The sequence below is a fragment of the Abramis brama genome, assembly GCF_963993115.1.
Source record: "Abramis brama genome assembly, chromosome: 7".
NCBI lineage: Eukaryota > Metazoa > Chordata > Actinopteri > Cypriniformes > Leuciscidae > Abramis > Abramis brama.
The window spans coordinates 29,151,350-29,168,877 of NC_139969.1; the positions used below are offsets into that span (position 1 = coordinate 29,151,350).

The 17,528-nt window shown below is 35.2% G+C and overlaps 3 protein-coding genes across 4 annotated transcripts; all 3 read right to left on the minus strand.

The window, feature by feature from the left end:
* Position 1: 1 nt before the first annotated feature.
* zte38 (zebrafish testis-expressed 38) lies at positions 2-3,818 on the minus strand. The gene is made up of 11 exons (XM_084119685.1): positions 3,549-3,818; positions 3,399-3,462; positions 3,195-3,231; positions 3,091-3,111; positions 2,972-2,998; positions 1,925-1,992; positions 1,097-1,245; positions 723-961; positions 597-636; positions 476-519; positions 2-387 (listed from the first exon to the last, which is right to left on the minus strand). The coding sequence occupies exons 1-11, from the start codon at positions 3,628-3,630 to the stop codon at positions 334-336; spliced, it is 825 nt and encodes a 274-aa protein (XP_083975811.1). The 5' UTR covers positions 3,631-3,818; the 3' UTR covers positions 2-333.
* A 2,563-nt stretch (positions 3,819-6,381) lies between these two features.
* Positions 6,382-9,821, minus strand: prdx1 (peroxiredoxin 1). 2 transcript variants are annotated; one of them, XM_084119386.1, is made up of 6 exons: positions 9,685-9,821; positions 8,854-8,965; positions 8,503-8,656; positions 7,661-7,783; positions 6,848-6,978; positions 6,382-6,688 (listed from the first exon to the last, which is right to left on the minus strand). In XM_084119386.1, exons 2-6 carry the CDS (start codon positions 8,957-8,959, stop codon positions 6,603-6,605), a joined length of 600 nt encoding a protein of 199 aa, XP_083975512.1. In that variant the 5' UTR covers positions 8,960-8,965; positions 9,685-9,821; the 3' UTR covers positions 6,382-6,602. The 2 variants fall into 2 exon arrangements, with proteins under 2 accessions (XP_083975512.1, XP_083975513.1); XM_084119387.1 differs by having other exon boundaries at positions 8,854-8,962; positions 9,685-9,792.
* A 1,824-nt stretch (positions 9,822-11,645) lies between these two features.
* On the minus strand, positions 11,646-12,641 carry LOC311087214 (serine/threonine-protein kinase pim-1-like). The gene is made up of 3 exons (XM_084120485.1): positions 12,222-12,641; positions 11,934-12,110; positions 11,646-11,717 (listed from the first exon to the last, which is right to left on the minus strand). The coding sequence occupies exons 1-3, from the start codon at positions 12,478-12,480 to the stop codon at positions 11,653-11,655; spliced, it is 501 nt and encodes a 166-aa protein (XP_083976611.1). The 5' UTR covers positions 12,481-12,641; the 3' UTR covers positions 11,646-11,652.
* Positions 12,642-17,528: the final 4,887 nt, after the last annotated feature.

Genomic DNA, 17,528 nt, shown 5'->3' on the forward strand with positions numbered 1-17,528 from the left:
ATGGTAGTCTGAAGTATTGTTTATTTTATGTGCATACTCTTGTACATACAGCTGATGTGTCATTCATTCAACATTGTTTTCTACATTCAGCGAATAAATATCTCGGCCCTTCTTCATCAACACCAAACAGGAAGTCGCCTCATTATAAATTAGAAATAAATAATAAATTATCTTAGAATTTGAGAATGAATTCTCTAGAACTAATTACTTAGTCAAACACTTTTTAAACTTCTACCTGGTACAAAGCCATTTTTACTATATTTGAAAAAAAAATATTGGCAAAAAAAAACCCTTTTAAAAACATGTTTGTTTGATGTGAACTTGTTATGGGTTTTAAAAGCATCTCTTCTTTTTCCTCCTTGTAAGTTTGCTTCTCACACATTTCCTCTGTGCAAATATATAATGAAAAGGCATCAAAATGTGTTTTTAATAAACAAAAAACACTTTATCACCATATAAATCATAAATTGCTTACCTTTGCTATAGCTTTTCTGGGCTGTTTAAACTGTGCAAGAGATTCTGCAAAAGGTCAAGACATTTCAGCAAACACTCTCCAAAGCAGGCCTGACCTTCTGAACAAAGTTTTAGATACTTACCATTATCAGATGGCGGGTCCTGGTCAGAGTTTCTGGCCATCTGTCACAAGAGAAATGTTTCAGAATCCAGTCTGGTGAACACATATCAAAGCTTATCCTGTACATTAAGATCAATCTGCTTTGTACCGTTTCTGCAGCTCTGATTTGAGAGAGAGAGGGTGTCTCGATCTCCGTGTCGTTCTCGCTCAACTGGCCCCCGTCCTGTAGCTTCCCAAGTCGGCTCTGTGCTGCCGTCACACGCAACTTCATGGTGTGGAAGCGAGACTGCAGATCGCCCACTCTGAAGTGCACTGCCTTTCCCTCGAACCACAGACTGTCATTTACACCTGCCTTGAATCCTGGAGGCTCGTATTCAGGTGGAGTGACTCAAGTTGCAAGGAGACAAAAGCATTGATATTTCACTAAGCACGTTCATTTGATCCCAAAAAACACAATTATTTGTCATGAATCAACAGTTCTTGTCCACTTCACTCTCCATACTGCAGAAGGATATATAGTACCATCATCATAGTAGTAGAGTTTCATAGTAAGGTAAACGGCAGTGGGCAGAGCTTCTAGATTCTGCATGAGGAGGAACAGCTTCCTGATCAGGAGCGTTGAAGCTTTCCTAGTGTCCTCTAAGGTCACTCTCATGGTCCCAGTCACATTACTGAAATGAAGAAAAGTGGTGAGGACTAGTGTGTGTGAAGTGAATGGACATTTCAATAGATGTGTTTTTTGTTGTTTTTTTCCCCATTAATTTACACTAAATTAGCAGCATAATGTCCAAAACTATATCCACTACTGTTCAAAAGTCTGGGGTCAGTAAGATTTTTAATGTTTTTGAAGTTTCTTAAGCTCACTAAGGCTGCATTTATTTGAAATACAGTATCAGAAATACAACTTCAAATTTAATTTATTCCTGTGATGATAAAGCTAAATTTTCAGCACTACTACTTTACTCCCGTCTTGATCCTTTAGAAATCATTCTAATGTGCTGATTTGATGCTCAAGAAACATTTATTATTGTTATCAATGTTGAAAACAGTTGAGCTGCTTAATATTTTCGTGGAAACGGATACTTTTTTTTCAGCATTCCATGAAAAGAACAGCATTTATTTGAAAAATATATATTTTTTTAACATTATAAATGTGTTTACTGTCACTTTTGATCAATTAAATGCGTGAATAAAAAATACATTTATTTAAAAGAAAATCTTACAAACCCCAAACTTTTGAACGGTAGTGTACAGAATGATTGTTATGTAATCATCAACTGAGGACATACAGGAAATGCAAACTATACAAAAAATCTGGTTTTACAGATAGAGCAATGTACAGTACTACACCTCAGGATGTCCATCTGTGGTCCACACTCTGAGTATCTGAACTTAAACTGATAGGACTCAATGACGTGCTGAGAACACAGACACATGCAAGAGACAAAACAGCAGGTTTGGAAAAGTCATATTACTGGTGTCCACATTTTTATTTTTATTGTTTCAAAATGTATAGCACTTGGAAAAATTAACAAATTATGTGTAAAGCAGTAATTAACACATTTGCTAAATTTTATTCCACTAAAGATGTAAATTATGAGATTAATTGCATCGCAATCATTTTATTCCACTGACAGTGGAATTAAAACACAAAGTTTTGAAAACGGGTTTCAAAGTACAAGTTTTTGAAAACGATACGGTTATCGTAACATGAATTTGTGAAAAATGGTGACGTCATGCGCATGAGTATTACATGTTGAGTCTATAGGTGCGTAGTGTTTCAACTACTAGCCTGGCAGCAGAATACAGTGTTTTTAGTCGTTTTTCGTGGATCTGTGTGAACTGGGATCATTTTGACAACGTTGTCGTCTCTACATAAAGAAACGTGAAGGAAAAACTTTCCGGTTTTAGTACATCGTTGTCGTGTAAACGTACCCTAAGGACACTCTCTTTCTATTAGTTAGCATGGTTTCTGATTATGTTCACCTGTGTCTTGTTTGTGCATTTCTCTTGTGTCTATATTCCTCTGCTTGGTCTCTTTAAATAAATATACATCTTGCGTTTAGATCCACGCCTCAACTTATACTCCAGTGCTCCACAAATCTCAAATTATTTCTCTCCAGCTTTATGCGTTTAACAATATTCTAATGCAGATTTAAAAAAAAGGGTAAACTTAAAAGTCAATTTAAATAGAAACTAAATATTTTCTGGGGGATTTTCTTTAGTATAATAAAATATAAAAGCCAATTCCAAAAAGGAATTCCACTTACACAGTACCTCACACAGTATAAATAGTCTTGAACATGAAAGTATATTTGGGGGTCCTTGGCATAAATCAAATAAAAAAAACTAAACCTTATCTAAAAACTCCATGGAAGATTGAAACTTGGAACTTACATTACTGTCATCTGGGCTTGTGTGTACCTGTGTATAAAAAAACCCAGTGAATTTATATGTTTATTTCTTTAAAAAACTATTATATAAATAAAAACACACATTTACTTAGACATACTGACCCCAATGACCACCATTTGAAGCTGCAAAAAATAAAGTAAATTAATACAGTGACAAAAATAATAGAAAGATAGATTTCTATCGAAATATGGTACTTTTGACTTACATATCTCTTCTCCAAAGCATCAAAACATCCCATCAGCCTTGAAGGACAGAAATATGGTTATGGTTATCACTTGGTTATCACTTTTCATAGCATCTTAGCATTTTTTACACTTCAGTGAATCATTACAAATATATTTCCACATATCCATTCAAATAAACAAACATGGCAATTTACTGTACAAATTCATTATATGCAACATATTACCATTTGACGAGTTTGCGGGCTCCAGGGCAAGAACAATCCTTTTTTAGGACTTTGATACACAAATCTGAAGAACAACATTCATCAATGAACAAACTTGTATGAGATATTTCAAATGTTTGGCCATTAATAAACCAGTGTGTACATTTATACCTTCCAGGTATCTGGATCTGTAGGAGTCCTCTGGAAATATCCCACGCAGATAGGTGATGGAGGAGACAGCTATAACCACCATGCGCTTGACAAACACCAGTGACTGAGTCTCAGTATCCAGCGCCTGATGAAATACACCGGTTCAGTTCAATTCACATTAACACAGCTTTACAAAGAAAAGTGCCTTGAAGTTTATATCCACAAATGTTCGCAAATGACACAGAATGGCAAATGCTTTGTCATCTAATACAGTGGTTCTCAATTCCAGTCCTCGTGACCCACTGCTCTGCACATTTTGTATGTCTCCCTTATTTAACACACCTGAACCAGATCATCAGCTCATTAGGAGAGACTCCATGAACTGAACTAAGTGTGTCAGATAAGAGAGACATACAAAATGTGCAGAGCAGTGGGTCACGAGGACTGGAATTGAGAACCACTGATCTAATAGAATAGTAGCTTTGGGACCTTTTTAAGCATAGATGTGAAAATGCATTATCCAAACTTAAATAGTTAGCTTTGGAATACAGAACTCTTTTTTAAAAGACACTGCTTAAGTAAAACCACTTCGAAAAACTATAGTGTTAAAACTGTTTTTTGACGTTTAAGTTTACTGTACAGCAAATGTACTGTACTACTGTACATTTTTTATTAACGGATAGTTCCAGTCCTTGATACTGATTGGTTGAGCCGCGTTCGAAGCCGTTGTAAGTTGGTCAACAAACATGTGACCGCATTACATTAGTGTTACTGCGCAACTGCCGTTTGTGATTCTCTGTTGCTGCATGTGTTGCTTAGTAACCTCTTTGGAACTACATTGCTTGGCGGAGGAATAAATGTGTTATAACGTTATATTTTTTTGTTGCTGGAGATTATTTTAGGAATAAAATAAATATTAAAATTCATATTTTTATGGAGTAACCGTTTTATAAAAGCAATAATCCCCTTGAAGCCATGTTTTACAGTGGATTTAGAACAGCTAGTTGTTAGGCACGACGCGGAGGGAGTGCCTAAAACCCCCTTAGCTGTTCCCCTGTTCTTCGCGGGGCTTATTGCTTAATTTTATACCAAATATATTTTACAAAATAATATATAATTTGACTCTAAAATTGATAGAAAATCAAAGTCATATAACATGTATAACCAAGTTATGTTCCAAATTTGAAATTGATACCACAAAAAGGTTCCTGTGAGATTTTGTTTAGGCGCTGTACCAAAAATAGCCACGGGGTGACACCCACATTCCATTGAAATTATTTTGATGCATCATTTTACTGTCACAAAACAATAAATATGGAACCTTGAGAGACCCATACCTTTCCAACGATATGTTTTGTCAAGCTTAGAAAAAGATTTGATTATAAAATAATGCAGTAAATTTTGTCAAATTTAAAAAAAAAAACACGTCTAATTTCAAAACTCTTTTCACAGGATGAATTTTGAGTGTTTAAGATTTCGAAAATATACCTTATAATTTATAATATATAAAGTTACCTACATAATGATTTTTATGATGATATAGCCTAGATATATTTATCTCTGTCTGCTGCGTTCAGAACAAACTGCACTTTATTTATGGAGACATTGGGAATTCTGTTCCATCCAACCAGTGGTGCATTACAACAATAATTCAGTCAAGTTATGAATGCAGGAACTTTTCTGCATCTTTAATAGATTAACGTTAGAATATTCTGTAACCTAGCGAGATTTCCGAAGGAAAAGAATGTTGTTCTCGTTGGAAATATGACTATCAAATGACAGTTCCTTGTCAAACATGACTATGATAAACTGTGAGAACTGAGAACATAAGTCAAATATATACTGAACATCAATTGGTCTTTATGTAACGTGAACGTTACAGAAATATGAATGACAACCATCTCGGTTTACGGCAGTGCAGACAAACAAGGACTGAAGTTAAATAAAAGCACTAATAATGGGTCTTAAAGCATTACAACTGAAATATTACAATAATATTTTGTTACGGTATTGACCTGCTATTTATTACAGAAATTACCGTTTAGTCTTACGCTAGTCCATATTTCCAGTTAATGTTAGCCTAACGTTAACTGTTACCTCAAGGAGTGTTTACAGTAAAACTGTGGTAACTGCATTTGCGACCACTGTCACTGATAATCACAACAATAATAAAATAAAGAAATCATGATTCTGACAGCCTCTTATAATGAATGAAGCAGACCTCAAATTAATATACTAGTATGATGTTACAGTTGTAAGTTAACACAACGGAAACCACTTTAAAGTTGAATTGATCTCCTTATTTGAAAGCATGGAATATTTTGTAAAGGCATATTTTATTTACGTTCACACTTTAAATGTCATTGATTTATTATCTCACCTCAGCAATCACCTGTTTTTCTTGAGTCAGTTTCTTCTGTCTGGTTGTCATGTTTGCGCTAACTTTAATGTTAAGGTTAGCTTCCTCACACTGAAATGATCCCCTCAAAAACTGTTATGGCTTCAATAAACAATTCAACAAGTTGATAATTCAATAAATATATCGATGTTTATGTAAGACAAAGTGTTACTTGATTAAAATAATAATTTATTGTTAAAAACCGAAATAAGAATACAGCTATAACTTTTTAAGGTAAACCGCTGACGCTGACCGCGACAAATCGGTGAGCGCGCGCGAGTCACTTGTCACCGATCACGCGCATTTGGCGGCAAACACAAAGCCCTCATTTACAAAGAACAGACAATGATTTGATTAATATATTTACTAATATTTATTTATTTTCTACATATTTATTTAGCCTTCTGAGTTCATTAAAGTATACAAGAAAATAACCGTAATTTAAATAAAAAACTGTTTATAGTTAAAAATGGTTTATTGTTTGAAATGGAAAAAATTGTTTACAATACAATCTCTTTTCACAACAAAAAGACACATTATACATACTAGCTCAAATGTTACAGTATATTTCGGGTAGTTTTGAGTATGACACACTTTGGTCCTATAACTACCCACAATATCACTATAAATAATATTATTACCACTCTTACACAATGCTGCACAGTCTAGTGTGTTTTTTAGTGCTGTTTGGAGAAGTAGTCTTTGCTCTGCTGGACGTCGGGCTTGATTGTGTCTTTTCCGGGCTTCCATCCGGCTGGGCAAACTAGGATAAAAGTGACAACAAAAAGGCAAATTTATATTAAATATTACAGATATATTTTTTTGAAAATGGAAACCCATTTTACACTGTACTGTATAAAAGGAATAGTATGTAAAATCAAGAAGAACTTTCAGTCCAAAGGCAAGAGAATATGCTGTATACCTTCTCCATGTTTGTCAGTAAACTGAAAGGCCTGCACCAAGCGAAGGGTTTCATCAATAGAGCGGCCCACTGGCAGGTCATTGATGGTTATCTGCCTCAGGATGCCTTTGTCATCAATGATGAAAAGACCTCTAAGTTAAAAAAATAAAAGAAGTTAATAACAATATACAGCGGGAGATCTGAATTGTTTTATTCTAATATTTTGTGCCAAAATCCATCACTAAGTAGTACAAAGATACAATACTGTTCAAGAGTGTGTAAGATTTCTAAAATATTTTTTTAGGTCTCTAATACTCACTAATACTGCATTTATTTGAAACAGCAACACTGTGAAATATTATCACACTTCAAAATAACTGTTTTCTATTTAAATATATATTTCAAAACATAATTTATTCCTGTGATAGAGCTGAATTTTGAGCATTATTACTCCAGTCTTTAGTGTCACATGATCCTTCAGAAATCATTCTAATATGATTTGATGCTCAAGAAACATTTATTATTATTATTATTATTCTAAATGTTGAAAACAGTTGTGCTGCTTAATTTTGGGGGGGGGGGGGGACTGTGATACATTTATTTTCAGGGATCACTGATGAATAGAAAGAAGCATTCATTTAAAATATAAATCTTTTGTAACATTATAAATGTCTTTTCTGTCACTTTTGATTAATTTAATGCATCCTTGCTGAATTAAAGTATTCATTTCTTTCAAAAAATACTGAATGGTAGTGTGTATGGTACTTTTATATATATATATATATATATATATATATATATATATATATATTTATTTAGGTAATCCCTCCATACCTGTATGCAATACCCTCATCTTCCTTTAGTACACCATAGTCTTGAGATATGGAGCGGAGGGAATCTGCCACCAGAGGGACCTTCATATGTCCTAAACCACCTTGTTTCCGAGGTGTGTTTATCCTGTTGTGGTAAAAACATTGTCATTCATTGGTAAGTTCATGAATATTGAACAAGTCTGTCAACTCTGTACAATAGAATAGCACTTTAAAACGTCTAAAGACAAGGTGGTTTTTAGGCAAAGAGTAACTTTCGCTACAAAGAGTAGAGTGTGACACATTTTATGCCATTGTGAGACAGGGTTATTATTGTTAACTAAAACTGAAACCATCAATTATCATATACTGTAACAAGTCGGCATGAAACAGAAGTTGCGATAGTCTTTCCTTCCCTATTGTGAGTGAAATGGCTTCTCGAACAAGAAAAAAAAAATGTAGGGCGGGACTTGATCATCCTTGATTGGATGGTTGTGGTTTGCTATTGCTGAGATGTCATGAGAGTGACAGGTTGTCCCGCCCTCGCGCCAGTAAACACGTCATCGGAGAAGAGAATTACGGGCCCCTAAAGGGACATGGTGATGGAAAAAAAAAAAAAAATTAGATGGGACATCAAAATATGTTTTAATGCTTTTGCAGTTTCTCACAAAAGTATTGCGTTCCCATGAGAAACGATTGCGTCCACACGCAAATGTTCATTTCACATGCAATGGGTGTGTTTGCAAGAGTCTGAGAGAGGGTGGTTTTTGTGGCAAAAAAAAACTTTAGCAGCATTGACATTAGGGGAAAAAATATTTATATGGCCCCTTTAAAGTTTGACCTTTTTTCTTCATCTTTTTCACTCACCAGGCAAGATGACAGAAGTGGGAATCAACAGAGGCACCGATGACCTCACAGTTGATTTTCCCAAACTCCTCGGCCGCATCACTGAAGGCGATGATCTCAGTGGGGCAAACAAAGGTGAAATCCAATGGATAGAAGAATAATACAACATACTTTCCTGGAAACAAGAGCAATAAAGCATTTGTCACAAGTGCACAAGGACACTCACACAATGTATGCTATCTCTAATAAAATATTTGTGCGATCCAAAGTCACACCCTTGAGTTTCCTGGTAATGCTTCCTTGCAGAGTTTTTTTTTTTTTTTTTACAGTTAAATATTCTTTATGTTATAAAAGATAATGTTAAGGTCATACCTTTGTAGTCAGACAATCTGAGATCTTTAAACTGTCCATCTGGCATCACAGCTTTGGCTGTGAAGTCTGGAGCAGGCTTGCCAATATGTGCTTTTCCAGCTGCCATTTTCTGCTAGGTTCAAGAAAAGAAAATATGTTTCATGAAAAACAGTAAAATAAGAAATAACAGGAACTATTTAAAAAAAACAAAAAAACAAAAAAACAACAACAACTATATGTTACATTAAAGCCATATTTCAGAAAGGAAAAAACCTGAACAGTATAAAGAGCATTCACATCAATGAGCAAAATACTATATGATTAATTGCTTATTAGGAATAGAATAGAATAGAATAGTATAGAATAGAATAGAATATGTAAGTTGGTCTTCAGGAAGTAGGCTAATTTTCTTTCGTTATTTCACTATTTCCTCAAATTGCAGCACATGTAGCCTACTACTAGTTACTGACTTACGTAATAGTATAATAGTAAAGTTATTTTAAAGTTGACGTAACCATATTTACATGTATATAGGCTACAAATTCAGCATTATAATAATTTTATACGTAGTTTTCTAAATCACTTTACAATGATCGAACTGCAACAGGTGGGCGCCTTACAAACATGCACTATATTAGTATTTCACAATGCATTATTAATTCAAACGTATATAAAGACAGCATAAAATGTAAATATCGCAATTACGGAAAACGAAACTCTCCCACCAAAAGCAGTAACGAAATTACATGGAAATTTCCATGGTAAAACAAGAGCAGCTCTGTGTTCGATTACTTTTCATAAAACGCATATTCACTAGAAAGAAAAGAAAAGTTTTAACTGAGTATTTCATACCTTCGGCTGTCTTCCACAATCCTACTGTCTCTGACTCTCTGTTAATGAATGAGTGTGTGAACTCCCACGTCAGTGTGGTGGTTGGTGTTTAAATAGGTCACGCTCAAGTATCGCGATACTCCGTGAGATCCACTGGCTCGACTCAAAAGTAAATGTGGTGAGTGACCAGACCGCTGAGATCTGTTTATGCCAGCATGACTTTGCACATTTTCTGTGCTGAACACATGCGTATATACAAGCGATGTGCTGTGTCTAAAACCACTGTTATACAATTAGCCAAATACTAATACAGTGCACTTACTCCAACGAAAATAGCTCATTCATTTTTAGTAGCTATAAAGCAACAGCCTATAGAACATGTAGCTATGACCATATATCTGCTTTTAGCGAGTCTATTTGTAGTAATACAATTAGTAATATAGTAAGTAGTAATATTTGTGAACTGCTCCTAAGAGATTCCATTTGTTTTAAAACTAATATTTTTTTTTTTTTAAATGGTGTAAACATTTGGGTTACAGTTATGAACTTACAGGCAAAACACTTTTATTTTTGCCTGAAGCAAAACTTATTTTACAGAACTTTGTTCCTCAAATACAACTGGCCTAATCAACCTAAGCAACCGTTTCATGTCATGGGGCTTCTGCAATGTGACTTTCTGCCAAAGGTTTTGACACTCTTAATTCACTAGATTTTCCTCAACTTCACGATAGACATTACATAAAGACCCTCACTGACCTCAGATTATTATAATCTTTCTACCTGCCCTACACATTCACTGAATTGCTATGTCATAAAGTAAAAGCACTTTGTTTCCTTATGGAGGAGGAGGAAACCTAGTTTGTGGGATTTTCCGTGCTGTCTTGTGTCAGACTGATGCTTTAACATTCTTCTGGGTTGCCAGAAGGTCTGTCAGTGTTTACTCATATTTCATATTCATTTCCTCTTCCATTTTATCTGCTGCAGTTCACAGGGAGTAAATATTTGCACTCATCCAAACATACATCAATCTTTGTAGGATACACTTAACACACACAATAGCTTGGCATTCCAAACATTTCCTCTAGTATAGGCCTATGTTTAAGCTATCGCATGTTCTTTGATTTTAGGCAGCGTGTAAAAGTAGCTGTCATTTGCAGACTTCATCTTTTTACCTCTACCTCCCCCTCTCTTTCAGCGTCCCGTCTCTCAACCTAGTTGTCATGGCCACCAAATGAAGGGTCTGATAAGAGGCGGCTGGACACAAAGAGATCATATTAAAAACGCAGCTGTGGGCTTCAGATCAAATGATGCCTCAAACGTGTGTTTTAAAAAAGAACTGCTTTCAACCAACAAACACTGGCATAATCAGCATATCTCTCATTAGTAATGACCGTCTCTACTGCTTTGTGTCACGGTTACAGGTTTTAGTGAAAATGTATAACAAACAACATCCATAACCCAGGCTTTGCTTACTTGAAAGTAGGTTCAGTGTGCTAAATCATGAAAGGAATGCTTTAGCAGGATTACATATCTAAACAGACCTACAGCATGTGTCAATATGAAATGTTTGACGAGTTTGTATAGTGCTGATAAGAGCAAAGTAACATCAAGATATCGTCATAAATCATGTTATAATCATGCTATTTGATCCTTGCGGTTGTTAAAAAACACACTAATTCAGATTCAATGCACTGTAAATTATGCAAAACATTTTCATTTTTGTGTCACTTTACTGGTACATTGAGTCATAAGTCATGCTATTGTTAGCAAACTGAGCAAAATGCGACATACAATATTCTGAGTCAGTCTTGTTCAACAAGGAAAGAAAGAAGGTGGAAATTGTGCAATGAAACAGGTTTAATAGAAATGTACACAGTATTACAGTTTTTTTTTTCTCGCTTAGGTGTACATTTTCAAAACTCTCCTAGTACAAAAATCCAAACTGATCACACTTGTAACACAGCTAGTCAAACCAGGGGTGGGGGGGGGTCAAACCATGAATGGAGAACAGCTTGGGTTCTGCTGCAGGAGGGATCGAATCAGATGGCAGCATTCTGTGCAGAACAATGGGAGAGCAGGAGAGATGAGAGACTTGAACCTTACACCTGCTGTCTTTGTAATAATCTGCAAGATTTGACTGTTCTAAACTGTAAGGTCAGAAATTCCGGGAAAATTCCAACCACTTGGCTAAGATGTTACTTTTCCCGCCCTTTTTTTGTACAGTTTAGAATCACAATTGGTCTTCTTTGTTGTGATGAATGCCATCTTACCATCTGACAAGCCAGGTTGAAACCATTTCCCCCGATCGATCGCCAGCAGGTCGTTGGTTTCTGGATAGCGTCCACACACCATTACGAACAATAGCACTCCCAGCGACCACACAGTGGCAGGTTTCCCGTGGTACCTGCCCTCCATTTTGTACTCAGGGGGGAAGTACTTTCGTGTGCCTGAATGAAAGACATTTTGTCTGAAGGGTAAGCTTCCAAAACAGTGGGGTATAGTTGAACTCGTCACAAGAATAGAAGTCCTAAACTACAGGTTTGATGCATAATACATACCACAGAAGACGTCATAACCAGATTCTCTCAGCAGATCCCCGCACCCGAAGTCAATAAGCTTGACTTCAAGGGTTTCTGAATTGATCAACAGGTTGTTCAGTTTAATGTCTCTGTGAAAGACTCCACGGCGACAGCACATGTCAGCGGCGTAAGTTGCCTGCCACATGACAAGCCACGCTAAGTCCTCAGCGAGGGTCCCTCCAAAGCGATGGACATAATTCCCCAGATCTTGACATGGCGAGGGACGTTCCAAGACCATAATATACTGGTCAAGCTGCTCCTGCCATTCCAGCAGCTCAATGATGTGAGGAACTTTAGCATCCTGACTGACCAGGATTAAAAGGCCGACCTCTAATGGAAGGGGTGTGGGATGGCCAGGCTAGAGGAGAGATCATTTTTAGGACTGTTCGATGGAGCGACATTCATATATTAACCTGTTTTTCAAGCAGTATGAAATATAACACAAAGATCAGCCTACACTCAAATTACAAAAAAAAAAAAGTGAACAAAATTTCCTCTGGAACAAGTAGAGATTTCAGAAAATACTGTTCTTCAGATGCATTACTTTTGCACTGGGTTTCAGTCCATCAAGTTCAAGAAACAGCTTCTGAAACACTTCACAGGTATATTTAAGTTCCTTGGGGTAACTCAGATTCAGAGCATATATTATGCCCATCAGCAGAGCACAGCTCCTTGAGATATCCATTCCATTCAGGATTTTGATGCCCTCAACCACAATGGTTGCCGTCTTGTGATCAAATCCTGAAGTAGGTTGATCACCGATGATGGCAGTTGTCATCACTTGCCTTTCAATGTCTTCCTCAAACTCGTGTGTTCTTGTAAAGCAAGAGAAAATATAGATAGCATGTTAGAGCTAATGAATTGGATTATTATTGCTGATTTTTTAAGTTAATCTTACTTAATTCAGTTAATCACTGGAAACTTTGTTCTATTTTAACTTTAACTCTATTTTAACTTTTTTTTTTTTTTTTAATGACCATGCACCTAGTTACTCAAATGGCCAAAATAGGTTGCATCAATAAGTAACGATCAAAAATATTTTATCATAAAAATAATTTAAGTAAAAATAATAATAAGTTTCATGAAATAATTCAAATGGTTAAGTGAAAAGCAACAGCCATACACATTTTTACAAGTCTTTTTCCATAAATCTCTTTATTAAACTAAATAGCCCATTGTTATGATATCACTGACCTGGGTAGACCCAGTTTGTGGCCAGTGTCAAGGAGGAGCTTTGAAATCCTGAACTCAAATGGAGTGGAAAAATTAAGTTATCAAGCCAATTTCATTGAGTTGCTACAACGTAAATATTGTTTTAAACTAATCAACACATATATTTATGTTTAAATTACATACATTATTAAGTTGATGTAATTATCAACATTATTCTGTCATGACAACTCATTAAAATAATTCTGGCAACTTAAAAGGTTTAATCAAATTAACAATTTAGAATTTTTCATTTACAACAATGTATTCAATTATGTAGCGGTAACAGATCCTTTGAATTATTTTTTAGAGTGTATACTGTAGTTGACCTTTACAAATGAAGGGTGAGTTACAGTAATGTACATGGTAATCAGGTTACAGTATCACATGGCATACATAATGTACTATATTTTATGCCATCTGTCTCCCTTCTTCTGATGCATCTCTGATCAATCTGAATTGCAAACAAAGCAGAAACTATAGAAATCTATAGGTGTACCAAATGATTCATTGATTAACCATTAAGATCAGTTGGATTAATTAACAGACAAATGTATTAAACTGAACAAGAAGAGATCCAAATCAAAAGTTTGACAGAAATGGCATTATGAAAGGCTGTGAATGAAACATTTATATAGATGAAACAGTTTTTTTTGTGTTGTGAGAAGGATACTTTGTGATTTTGAGTATTGTACTAACACAATTGGAAACATGATGAAATGTCTGAAAAAAGTGCACTTTTGATGATCTGTTGTGATATTAGCACTAAGAGTTTTGAAAATGTACACCTTACTTGTGAAAATAGCACCAAAGCGAACAAAAAAAAAAAAACCTGTAATTCCAAATTTATTTATGAAATTACTCATGACTGTTCACAAATAAACTTGATTTAAAGTCATTATTCATTTATCTTTTTAGTTTTTTGTATATAGCCCAGCAGCTGACAAAATGGAGGAAAGCATTATTTCTTGTAATTTATGGAGAGAACACTTATTTTAATCTATACGTGCACATGGACAGTAAAACTTGTTTAGGAGATAAATGACAACTTGAACAAATTCAAAAGATTTTAAATAACTTTATGGTATGAATCAAAATCGCCACCACTTGCAGCTGTCAAGCAGTTATGCTAAACTACAATTTGATGTCAATTCAATTGAAAATCATTTGATTTCATAACATTTCTGTTATTGAATCATAACATTTCTGATTACACATCTGTAATGATAAAGTTGCAATTTAGTGCATTTTAAATATATTTAAATGTAAAAATTTAAAAATGATTTAAAAATGTAAAACTTTAAATTGACATTATTACTAAGTGCACTTTTAAAAAGTAATGAAAGTGTACTCTCTTTAAGTAAACATAAGTGCCCTTTTATTTCATTAATATTTTATTAGTACAGGTTTTTAAAAAATATGCTTTTAAGATTTGAAGTACAAAAGTGCACATTCACTACAATTAAGCGCATTTCGGTTTTCAAAGTGGGGAAAACTAGACTTGAGCAATGTTTAAAATTTGGGGATGTTGACATGTGAATGCAAACCGAACAGTTTGAACTAATTCAATTCAATTAATTTCACGCAAATATTACTGAAAGTACATTATATTTAATAGAAAAAGTTTTAAAATCAAAATCTGATTGTATTAAGTGGAACCTAAACTGACTGAGTTGCAGCAGATTTCTAGTTTCCATCAGCATGCATTGCGTCAGACTGAATAAAGAGAATAAATGTTGAAATTAAGTGTTATTTTGTGTGTGTTTTTGCGCAAGATTAATATAGGGAGAGATGTGTTAGTGTTCAGTGTCCTGTTATGTTGGGATTCACAGGGGCTTCTGTTATGTTGAAGTTTTGTAGAGTAACCATTGTGGTGAAGAGTAGAGCCAGTAGAGGATGGGCTGCAAAACATTTATTTGAAATTAAATATCAATGAAAACTGCAATACTTTTAATTTTCATTCAGATGTTGTACATTCACTATGGGTTTGAAATTTTGTACATTCAAATACAGGAATACACTGCTTTTTTGCTTATTATATTTCAAATGGAATTTAGGAAACAAAATGACCCGTGTTAAAAAAATTCTTCATGCACCGCTTCATATCAAAACAACTAGGTAAGGCGTTCACTAGGGGTTATTCTACAGCAACAGGCTCTGTTACTGCTTGTCTTGAGGAGCCGTGCTGTCAGTGCCTGCTGTGATGGCAAACTCTTATTTTTCCCTCATGCCATCTCATCATCCATACATACGCAGCCTGTTTTACATCACTAGGCAGGCCTGGACTTATTTACATATCCAGTGACTGACAAAAGGGCTCCAAACTCGGTCCTGGAGGGCCACTGTCCTGCAGAGTTTAGCTCCAACAATTAAACACACCTGAACCAGCTAATTCTTACTAGGCCCTATAAGATACTGATTAGCTGGTTCAGGTGTGTTTAATTGGGGTTGGAGCTGAACTCTGCAGGACAGTGGCCCTTCAGGACCGAGTTTACACCCCTATAAATCACTAAAGCTCATTTGATTAGAGAGAACTTTCAGAGCTGGAGCTTCATGATCCTTGCTGTTGTCTTGAGTTAAACACTTCAAACTCATGAAGTCATCCAAAGACTTCAGTCTTCATGTTTACATAAAATGAAAGAAAATATATATTTTGGGGTGTTCACAAAAAAATTGTCAGACACAGTGAATTACTTGTAATCAAATTATCCTCCGCTCTTGACCCTGTGGAGGTCTGTGCGTTCCTCTGGACGGCAAACCGCTGGACAGACACTGGCTGGAGGATAAACCATGTGATGTGACAGGGACCCTGCGGCTCTAGTGCCGAATCATGCAGATGAGCTGATGCTTCCTGACCTGAAACACAACCAAAACCTTCATACTGCAGACGCTCCATCATCTCCCCATGCTCTCTTAAATGCTATTATTATTATTTTTGTGTGACTAATTTGAAAGGATTTTGTCACCTTGCAGTGGTGAAGATTTAAAAAAAAAGATTGTGGTTATGCACAGAATATAAGCATTCATGTAAAACAGACACGGGGCACAATAAAGCTTCTGGATTTATCATTACCCTTAAAAAAACTGTTGTAAAGCTTTACAAAACCAAATGAACAACCATGTAACTATTTACGAAATGGTTAAATCCCATCTTCTCACCATGTGCACATCTAAGAAACAACAACTGTTTTCTGTGTGTTAAGCCTTGAAGGCTCTACTGATGTTGGCCATGTTTTCCACAATACAAAGTAATAAGCAAAAAAGGCCTTTTTTGTATTGACTTTGACATACATGTTTCTAATAGAATATATATATATATATATATATATATATATATGTGTGTGTGTGTGTATATTCATCATCTCAGACATTCTTTATCATTGACGTAATCATGAGCAATGCTGGGCGTACGCATTACAAGTAATGTGAGTAACGTAATCAGATTACGTTTTTCCAAGTAAGTATCGTTTTTTGTTTGTTTTCCAGCATTTATTGTCTGGCAGCTCTCCTGTCCTCATGTTAAGGGAAATCGTGAGTAAGTGCAGAGGTGTTGTGTGTGCTGTGTGAACATGATGGTTATTGTACTCCTAGACTAAATGTGAGCATGTATTTAATCATCTCACTTGCACAAAACCAGATTCAGTAAGACCAAAAGTATAGTCCTCTCTATATTTGAAATTGTCACTATACTGAGAAGGTCTATCTCAATGTAATGTCCTGTTACCTAAATGATCTCTTAGATGTTATTTGTTTATTTTAAAAATATTAACTTTAGGTAAGTCACTAGAATTTGCTCAGTGTCCTCATGCTATTAGCATGTAGCCTATGCCATCTGGCCATATGTCATGTATTTGATATTTTTTGCTGAAAAACTCAATCCTGTTACTTTCAGTCCTGTTACTCACATGAAAAATAACAGAACTGAGTGAGTAGAGTCCTCTGTTTTGTTGATTTAGTGTGAATATTAGTTGATAATACTATTCACCTTACGAGTTTTACAGTTGAAATTACTTAAATTGTAGACATTTGGGATTAGTTTTACAATGTGAATAGCACCATACTTACAAGGAGCCAGTG

Bases quoted from the DNA above. Each gene is read 5' to 3' on its own strand.
- zte38 (XM_084119685.1), bottom strand. From the start codon at position 3,630: ATGGTGGTTATAGCTGTCTCCTCCATCACCTATCTGCGTGGGATATTT. The intron at 3,463-3,548 runs GTATAAATGTAC...GTTGTTCTTCAG, and splicing joins CAGATCCAGATACCTGGAAG to ATTTGTGTATCAAAGTCCTA. The intron at 3,232-3,398 runs GTAATATGTTGC...CTGTCCTTCAAG, and splicing joins GCCCGCAAACTCGTCAAATG to GCTGATGGGATGTTTTGATG.
- LOC311087214 (XM_084120485.1), bottom strand. From the start codon at position 12,480: ATGGTCTTGGAACGTCCCTCGCCATGTCAAGATCTGGGGAATTATGTC. The intron at 12,111-12,221 runs GTATGTATTATG...TCTTTCATTCAG, and splicing joins TGGTTATGACGTCTTCTGTG to GCACACGAAAGTACTTCCCC. The intron at 11,718-11,933 runs GTAAGATGGCAT...TGTTCTGCACAG, and splicing joins TCAACCTGGCTTGTCAGATG to AATGCTGCCATCTGATTCGA.
- prdx1 (XM_084119386.1), bottom strand. From the start codon at position 8,959: ATGGCAGCTGGAAAAGCACATATTGGCAAGCCTGCTCCAGACTTCACA. The intron at 6,979-7,660 runs GTATGGAGGGAT...TTTTTAACTTAG, and splicing joins GATGAGGGTATTGCATACAG to AGGTCTTTTCATCATTGATG. The intron at 6,689-6,847 runs GTATACAGCATA...CTTTTATCCTAG, and splicing joins TACTGACAAACATGGAGAAG to TTTGCCCAGCCGGATGGAAG.